General features: G+C 54.0%; 2 protein-coding genes across 5 annotated transcripts in view; one reads left to right on the forward strand and one right to left on the reverse strand.

The window, feature by feature from the left end:
• Strn4 (striatin 4) overlaps positions 1 to 864 on the reverse strand; it is a 25,541-nt gene extending 24,677 nt beyond the window's left edge. For 2 of the 3 annotated variants that reach the window (XM_050132201.1, XM_050132200.1), the window contains exon 1: positions 542 to 864. In XM_050132201.1, coding sequence (XP_049988158.1) covers positions 542 to 823 — 282 coding nt within the window. In that variant the 5' untranslated portion in view covers positions 824 to 864. The remainder of the gene's footprint in view (positions 1 to 541) is intronic. The other variant, XM_050132202.1, reaches the window with a different exon arrangement.
• Positions 409 to 7,465, forward strand: Fkrp (fukutin related protein). 2 transcript variants are annotated; one of them, XM_050132203.1, is made up of 3 exons: positions 409 to 476; positions 2,030 to 2,086; positions 4,781 to 7,465. In XM_050132203.1, exon 3 carries the CDS (start codon positions 4,822 to 4,824, stop codon positions 6,304 to 6,306), a length of 1,485 nt encoding a protein of 494 aa, XP_049988160.1. In that variant the 5' UTR covers positions 409 to 476; positions 2,030 to 2,086; positions 4,781 to 4,821; the 3' UTR covers positions 6,307 to 7,465. The 2 variants fall into 2 exon arrangements, with proteins under 2 accessions (XP_049988160.1, XP_049988161.1); XM_050132204.1 differs by having other exon boundaries at positions 454 to 476; positions 2,027 to 2,086.
• Positions 7,466 to 8,199: the final 734 nt, after the last annotated feature.

Consider the following 8,199-nt stretch of genomic DNA (forward strand, 5'->3'; position numbering starts at 1 on the left):
TCCCACCCTCAGAAGTCTCCACACGGTCACTTTTCAATTCCTTCAGGCCAGACACTCCCCCCAGGTACCCATCCCAGCTCTCAGACTTTCTCTCTTCACTCCTGGCACCCAGTGGATGTCAAACATGTGTCGCGCCAAAAGGCACCTCGTCCATCCCACCCTGACAGCTAGCAGCTGGTTAGGATCCGGATGCGAGGCATTTTTATTCGCCCAGACCCCATCCACTTTCTCAGCACCCTGTCCCCGAGGACCCCGACTCGCGTCGCTCAGGCACCCGTAAGCTTGGAGCCGACGCTCCCACTCGCGGCTCCCTGCCGCCTCGGCCCGGCTCAACTCCTTCGGCCGGGCCGGGCCGGCGTCCCGCCCCGAGGCCCCGGGGACCCCGCCGCCGGCCCGTTGCTGTCCCCGCCCGCCCCCTCCCGGCCGTCCCGGCGGCCATTGCTTCAAGATGGCGGCGGCGGCGGCGGCGGCGGCGGGTGAGGCGAGGCCGGGCCGGGGAGGACCGGGGCGGGGGGCGCGGGAGGGCGGCGGCGGCGCTCACCTGCAGCTCGGCGCGCTCGGCCTCCCAGCGGGCCTTTTCGGCTTCGAAGCGTGCCCACTCGTGTTGGATAAAATGCAGGATCCCAGGCAGGCTGAGGGGCTCCGGACCCGCTGTGGGGCCCGGACTGCCACCACCGCCACCTCCTTTACCTACCGGGCCGGGCCCAGGAGCAGGGCTGGAGGCCGGGGCCGCCGCCGTCGGGTTGGGAGCCGTGCCCGAGCCCAGAGGGCGACAGGAGGAGGCGGCCGAGGCGACCGCGGCGGCCGCTCGCTCCTCCATCATGGAGGCCCCGGGGCCGGCCCGCGCGCCCGTTCTGCCTCGCGCCTGCGCGGACGCGCAGCTTCACACATACACACCCCCACCTCGCGTGCGCGCGCGCGCTCTCGACGGGCGGGCGAGGGGAGAGGAGGCGAGCACAGGGTTGGGCGCGAGCCTCGCCCACCCGGGGTCGACCCTGGTGGTGTGTGCGTTCTTAGATGCTGACCGGGGAGGAAGGAGGGGCTGCCTCAACTTAGGCAAAGGACCTAGAGCCCCTCACAATTGTCCCCCTTGGAGGAGTGAGACAGAACTGGACTTCTTTTTTTCTGCCTTCTTTCTCCCTAATGTCAGAGCTCTAGCCCGCTCCAGATGCAAATAACACCCCCCACCACTTTCACTCATTAAGAGGAAAAAAAAATAGACGACCTGGGGTGATTTCGGGAGTGGGATCTGCCCTAAGTCCTGACCAAGTCTGTTGTCATAGCAACCCTTTCCAACCTGGAGGCCTTTTCCAACCTCCTCCCATTTTGCATATGTGGAGCCCCGAACCTACTATCTTTGCACCAGGAGGCGGTTGCTAAGGTAACCCAAGTCCCTGGTGGTTCTTCTGACCCTATCCTCATCAGTTACCATGGCAACCTCTCCTCACCTAGTGCTCAGGTAGAAAAGAACTCAGCCCCAAAGATATTCCTCTAAGAATGCCTCTGCCCCACCCCTCCCCCAGCCAACCCAGTTGGCATTACCATGGTAACTATAGCCCCTTCCCATAATGGGAGGTCCATGGACAAACCAACCAGGTGTTTTTATTTAGAGAAGTGCTGCTGTGGGACCGTTGCTATGGTTACAGGGTCTAAGCCATTTCCAGGGAGATGACAGTCAAAGCCATGCCCTGGCTACTATAACAGGGCAATCTCCCACCTTATAGTGATCCAGAAAGATAGGGGATGTTTTAGGATTATCTCCAAAGGATGCATGTGTCTAGGGAAGAGGTTGTCATGGTAACAGCTTCCTTGGGATACCACCATGGAAGAGGGACAGTTATAGCTTACAACTGATATCTGACGCACCTTCTACCCACCCACCCCACTCCTGAGACAACTGAAGTTGTGACCCAGCCTATGGACTTCAAACAGAAAAAAGAGTCCTTGACTTCTTTTGTGGGTAGGATGAAACTGCACTTGGTTGCATGGAGTTGGCTCATTGGTTGTTTTCTGGTTCCTCCCGCAGCAGAGATGACTCAAGGTGGAGCCACCATCCTTGATCACCCTCAGTCTGAAACCTAGGGAGGTAAGAAGTCTCCTTGATATCACGAGAATCACATAGATACTGTCCTTAAAGGCGTTCCTGAATAGACCTCCTTTTTTGTACCTGGGTGAAAAGGCTCAGGCCACATCCAAGTGATACACTTACATACACTTTAAAATTTTCACTTCTTTATTTTTTGTGTGCATGGGCATGTGTAGAGGTCAGAGGGTAGCTTGCCGGTGTTGATTCGTTCCTTCTATTGTGTGGGTCCTGGGGGTCAAATTCAGGTCAGACTTAGTGTCAGGCACTTTTACCTGCTGGGCCATCGCACCAGACTTTGTACACTGTTTTGTCGTTGTTGTTGGTGGTGGTGGTGGTTTGGAATTTTTCTGACAGTCTAATGGAGCTCAGACTGGCCTCCAACTCAAGCAGTGGCCAAGGATGACCTTGAATTTTTAATCCTCGCCTCCACCTCCTATGAGCTGAGATGACACACATTTAACACCACTTCTAGCATGTAAAATGTTCAGGGGAAGAAATGGAAAGCCACTAAGGTCTCGGCTTCACTCTCCCTTCCCTGACCACTTTTCCTAGGCAAGGTCCTATATTACTCACTCACGCCCCCTGCTGGCCTCCTACCTAAGTTGTTTTGGTTGCCTGTCTGCTCAGGCCTGCTGAACACAGAGGCTGGGATTGGGGTTGGGACTCAGGGCATAGTTTAGCTGGTAGAGTGCTTGTGGAAGATGGTAGCACATGCCTGTTATCCCAGCCCAGTCTTTGGTAGGTAGAGGCATCCTCAGCTCTATGCCTTGTTCAAGGTCAGCCTAGCCCACATTAAGCCCCTGTCTCAAAAACAAACAGCCTGGCACAGAGTACTTGATTAAGTACCCACTCAGTATACTGATTTCATGTGCCATATTCAGCCTTTTGAGCTCTGGAAGAGATGTAGTGAAAGAGTTGGGCTATGTGATTGATTGAAAAACAAAAAACAAGGGGCTGGAGAGATGGCTCAGAGGTTAAGAGCACTGGATGCTCTTTCCAGAGGTCCTGAGTTCAATTCCCAGCAACCACATGGTGGCTCACAACCATCTGTACTGAGATCTGGCGCCCTGTTCTTACAAGCGGGCATACAAAGAGGCAGAATGTTGTATAAATAAATAAATCTTAAAAAAAAAAAAGAAAAACAAAAAACAAATAGAACCAAGTTGGGTGGATATAGTGGCCTATAATCCCAGAAGTCAGATGAGCAAAAGTTTCTTAGTTCAAAGCCAGTCTTCAGTACACAGTGAGATCCCATCTCAACAAAGCAAAACAGTTTATTAGGGTGTTTCAGTTTTTGAGACAAGGTCTCATTGTATACACCAGGCTGGCCTCAAACTCATAGAGATCCTCTTGTTTCTGCCTCTGCAATGCCAAGATTAAAGGCAAGTGCCACTGTGCCTGCTGGTTTACTGGATTGAAGCAGATTCTCAAACTAACTTCTTGCATCAAATCCCATGTCCCTCTTCTCTGCTGTGTGACTTTGAACAAGTGACTTCACCTCTCTGAGCTTCAGTTTCCTCGCTCTATTTTTTTAAATGTACAAGTGTTTTGCCTGTGTGCATGTCTGTGTACTAACTACATGCATGCCTGGTACCCATGGAGGCCAGAAAAGGACATCAGAGCTCTTGACACTGGAGTTACAGACAGTTGTGAGCAGCTTCAAGAGTGCTGGGATTCGAATTCCAGTGCTCTGGAAAAGCAGCCAGTGCTCTTCACTGCTGAACCATCTCTCCAGCCCTGATTTGTGTTTGTTTGATTGTTGTGTTCCCCCCCCCCCCCCGCTTCCTTATTGTATTGGGAATGAAACATTTTTATGCTATGCAATTATGCCACTAAAAGCCACCCCTCAGGGGAGCAGGCTACTTGATGGCGAATTCTAGGCTAGGCTTCTATTGCTAAGCTAAGCCCCCAGCCCTCTTTAAAATAAATAAATAAAAACGGGGCCTGGGGGCTGGAGAGGTGGCTCAGCGGTTAAGAGTACTGGCTGTTCTTCCAGAGGTCCTGAGTTCAATTCCCAGCAACCACATAGTGGCTCACAACCATCCATATAATGAGGTGTGGTGCCCTCTTCTGCCCTGCAGATGTACATGCAGACACTGTATACATAATACATACATACATACACATATACATAAATAAATACATAAACAAATCTTTAAAAAAAAAAAAAACAGGGCCTGAGCCCTGGTTGTCCTGGAACTCACTATGTAGAACAGACTGGCTTTGAACTCGTGGGGATCCACCTGCCTCTGAGTGCTGGGGTAAAGGGCAGCAAGCTGCTGCTTCTTTCCTCCTCTTCCTCCTTTTGGATCTTTGTTTTGTTTCTTGAGAGAGAAAGTCTCCCTATGCAGCCCATGCTAGCCTTGAGCTCTCCATCCTCCTGCTTTTGCTTTCTGAGGGCTGGATTACACAATGTACTATGGCTTTTAAAAAACAGTGATCAAATACACGTAACAACAAATGGATCATCTTAACCAGTCTTGCACACACAGCTCCGTGGTACATTTACAACTATGTGGTGTCCCACACCTATAGTAGACTCAACACTGGGAGGTAGCTGCGAAAGATCAGCTGTCCACTTAGGAAGTCCAGGAGGGCTAGTCCTGAGATTAGATCCAGGAAGAAGGGCTGAGGGTTTGAGGGAGGGGGCTGTGAAAACCTGCACCAGCCTCCCTTTTTATCCTTTCTCTCCAGGATGTCCTGGACGTCCCGACTAGAGTCTGACATCGGGCCCCATGCGGCTCACCCGCTGCTGGGCTGCCCTGGCAGCCGCCATCATCCTCAACCTCTTAGTCTTCTTTTACGTGTCATGGCTACAACACCAGCCCAGAAACTCCCGGGCACGGGGCCCCCGCCGGACTCCTGCCACTGGACCCCGTGTAACCGTCCTGATTCGGGAGTTTGAGGCCTTTGACAACGCGGTGCCAGAGCTGGTAGATTCCTTCCTGCAGCAGGACCCAGCCCTGCCTGTGGTAGTGGCGGCTGACACACTCCCTTACCCACCCCTGGCCTTGCCTCGCATCCCCAACGTTCGCTTGGCGCTGCTCCAGCCGGCCCTGGACCGGCCAGCCGCGGCCTCGCGCCCAGAGACATATGTAGCCACTGAGTTCGTGGCCCTGGTCCCTGATGGAGTGCGGGCCGAATCACCAACCCACCTGGAGCGTATGGTGGAGGCGCTCAGAGGGAGCAGCGCGCGCCTGGTAGCAGCCCCAGTCGCCACCGCCAACCCAGCGCGGTGCCTGGCACTGAACGTCAGCCTGCGGGAGTGGACCGCGCGCTACGGTCCAGCACCTGGCGCACCGCGCTGTGACGCCGTGGATGGCGACGCTGTGCTGCTACTGCGCTCCCGCGACCTCTTCAACCTCTCGGTGCCCTTGGCGCGGCCTCTGGCCACCAGCCTCTTCTTGCAGACTGCTCTACGGGGCTGGACAGTGCAGCTACTGGACTTGACCTTCGCCGCGGCGCGCCAGCCCCCTCTGGCTACGGCTCACGCGCGCTGGAAGGCAGATCGCGAGGGGCGCTCGCGGAGGGCGGCGCTACTGCGTGCTCTGGGCATCCGCTTGGTGAGCTGGGAGGGCGGACGGCTCGAGTGGTTTGGCTGCAGCAAGGAGAGCGCACGCTGCTTCGGGACTGTAGCGGGCGACACACCTTCCTACCTGTACGAGGGCCGCTGGACACCGCCCTGCTGCCTGCGCGCGCTGCGAGAGACTGCGCGCTACGTGGTGGGCGTGCTGGAGGCCGCAGGCGTGCGGTACTGGCTGGAGGGCGGCTCGTTGCTGGGTGCAGCACGCCACGGTGACATTATCCCTTGGGACTACGACGTAGACCTGGGCATCTACCTGGAGGACGTGGGCAACTGCGAGCAGCTGCGGGGCGCCGAGGCTGGCTCCGTAGTGGACGAACGCGGCTTCGTGTGGGAGAAGGCAGTGGAGGGCGACTTCTTCCGAGTGCAGTTCAGTGAGAGCAACCACCTGCACGTTGACCTGTGGCCCTTCTACCCCCGCAATGGGGTCATGACGAAGGACACGTGGCTGGACCACCGGCAGGATATGGAGTTCCCAGAGCACTTACTGCAGCCGCTAGTCCCCCTGCCCTTTGCCGGCTTCATGGCGCAGGCCCCTAACAACTACCGCCGCTTTCTGGAGCTCAAGTTCGGGCCTGGCGTCATCGAGAACCCGGAGTACCCCAACCCTGCACTCTTAAGCTTGACAGGTGGCTGAAACCCTGGTGCTCGCATCTGGGGCTAGGGGAGCGGTAATTTACAGGAAACAGTTCTCTGCCTTTGGAGGCCCTGTGGGTCTGGACATGCTTATTTGATTGAGCGGTGAGGCTGTGCATTGGGGGGGGGGGGGGGGGAAGTGAACTGCCCAAGGAAGACTTGAGGGAGCCCACAGGAAAAGTCTGGGTTTGGCAGAAAGCAGAACCCTGCGGAAAATTGGAGCAACATAATTATTCTTGAGCCCTGAGCTGGGGTAAGTGTGGAGACCTCCTACTCCATCCAAGTAATGGAGGAAAGCCCAGGGATCAGAGCCCATTGTCAGGGCTTCGCACAGTCTCTGCCCTATTATGTTCCAAGATCCTTAGACCCTTGTAAAGTGAGGTCCGGAGGACAGACCAGCCAGCCTCAGTCTACCACACACAACTTAGGAGGCCCTGGACCAGTTGCACAGTCTTGCTTTCGGCCTGTTTTGTGAATGCCTCCAAATTGGTGTCTGGAATCCGTAGGATCCTTTGCTGTAGTGTTTGCTTCCTCCACCAGAGGGCGCATCTGTCCAGCCATCATCTCTGGTTTTCTTGGCATGGCTCTGGGTGGTGGGACAGCACTAGCCACCTCCCCTCCTCCTCTGAGAGAACTCTGCGTGATGTATCTGCTGCTTCTAGCCCCTTCGTGTACCTGGAAGACTAACAGGGCTCTGGTTTGGGATACTGGCTGACATATTTATTACCTCTTTCAATTCTCGGCCCCCGGTTCCCCGCTTGTCCTGAGGGGTGAACCTTCGCCATAGCTCAAGACATACACACGAATGGATTCATCCTCACTCCTGCTCCCTGAATTGACAGCTGCTATTACATCCATTTTCCAGGCAGGATAACGGAGGCCAAAATGGCAGTTATTTATCCATGACCAGATAGTTTAGGAAGTGGCCAGCCAATAGGAGACCATCAGGCCATCATTTCAAAGCCCATTTTATGTCTCGCTCTAGAAATAGTACCCAAGTGGGACCTTGCGGTAGTTGTGCCATTTAACAGGTTAAAAACAATAACTTTCCTTATTTAATTATACATGTAAATTATGGTCAAACCACTATGACCAACTGTATATTGTTAAATAATGCCTAATTTATATTACCTTAAAATTAAAATAAAAGATGAATAGAGCCTTTCGTTTTCTTGCTTTGAGGATTTCCTCCACGTGCTTCCTGGCTGTGCCTTCCCCACCCCACTCCACCCCCCATTTATTTTATTGGGAAGAGCAGGGGTTTGAGACAGGGTCTAACTTTGTAACCTAGGCTGGTTTCAAACTTTTGATCTGCCTGTCTTTGACTCTGGAGTGCTGGCTGGGGTTGCAGGTGTGTACCAAAATGTCTGGGCTAATGGAGGATCCCAGGCTTGCTATGGATCCCAGGCTAGCCTGCAATTTATCTAATTCTCCTGCCTCAGTGTTCCAGGTGCTGGGGTTATAGAAATATGCCCCCACACTCTGGTCCTGATTTAGGAAAGGAAAGCTAGGGATGTAGACCCAGGTTTATGTAGCCTGCACAGGCCCTAGGGCTATAGACCCCAGGTTTATCTGGCCTGCACACCTGTACCACAGACTGATCATAGCATAGTAACTAGTAAAGCACAGGAAGCCGGCACAGCTCTGTGCATTTGTGATCTCAGCTATTTAGGAGGCAGAGGCTGGAGTATTTCTAGCCCAGGAGTTAAAGACCTTCAACACAGCAAGACCCCATCTCAACCAAACTAAATGAAACCACCAGGAGTGGTGGTTTGTGCGTACAACCTCAGCAGGAGGAGCAGGAGTTCAAGACCGTCATCAACCACGGTGGAGAGTTTCAGGCCAGCCTGGCGTACAAGTGACTGTCTCAAAAAAAAAAAAAAAAAAAAAGCAA

This window comes from Alexandromys fortis, unplaced genomic scaffold (assembly GCF_014885135.2).
Source record: "Alexandromys fortis isolate MF-2015 unplaced genomic scaffold, M_Fortis_MF-2015_v1.1 scaffold_408, whole genome shotgun sequence".
Taxonomy (NCBI): domain Eukaryota; kingdom Metazoa; phylum Chordata; class Mammalia; order Rodentia; family Cricetidae; genus Alexandromys; species Alexandromys fortis.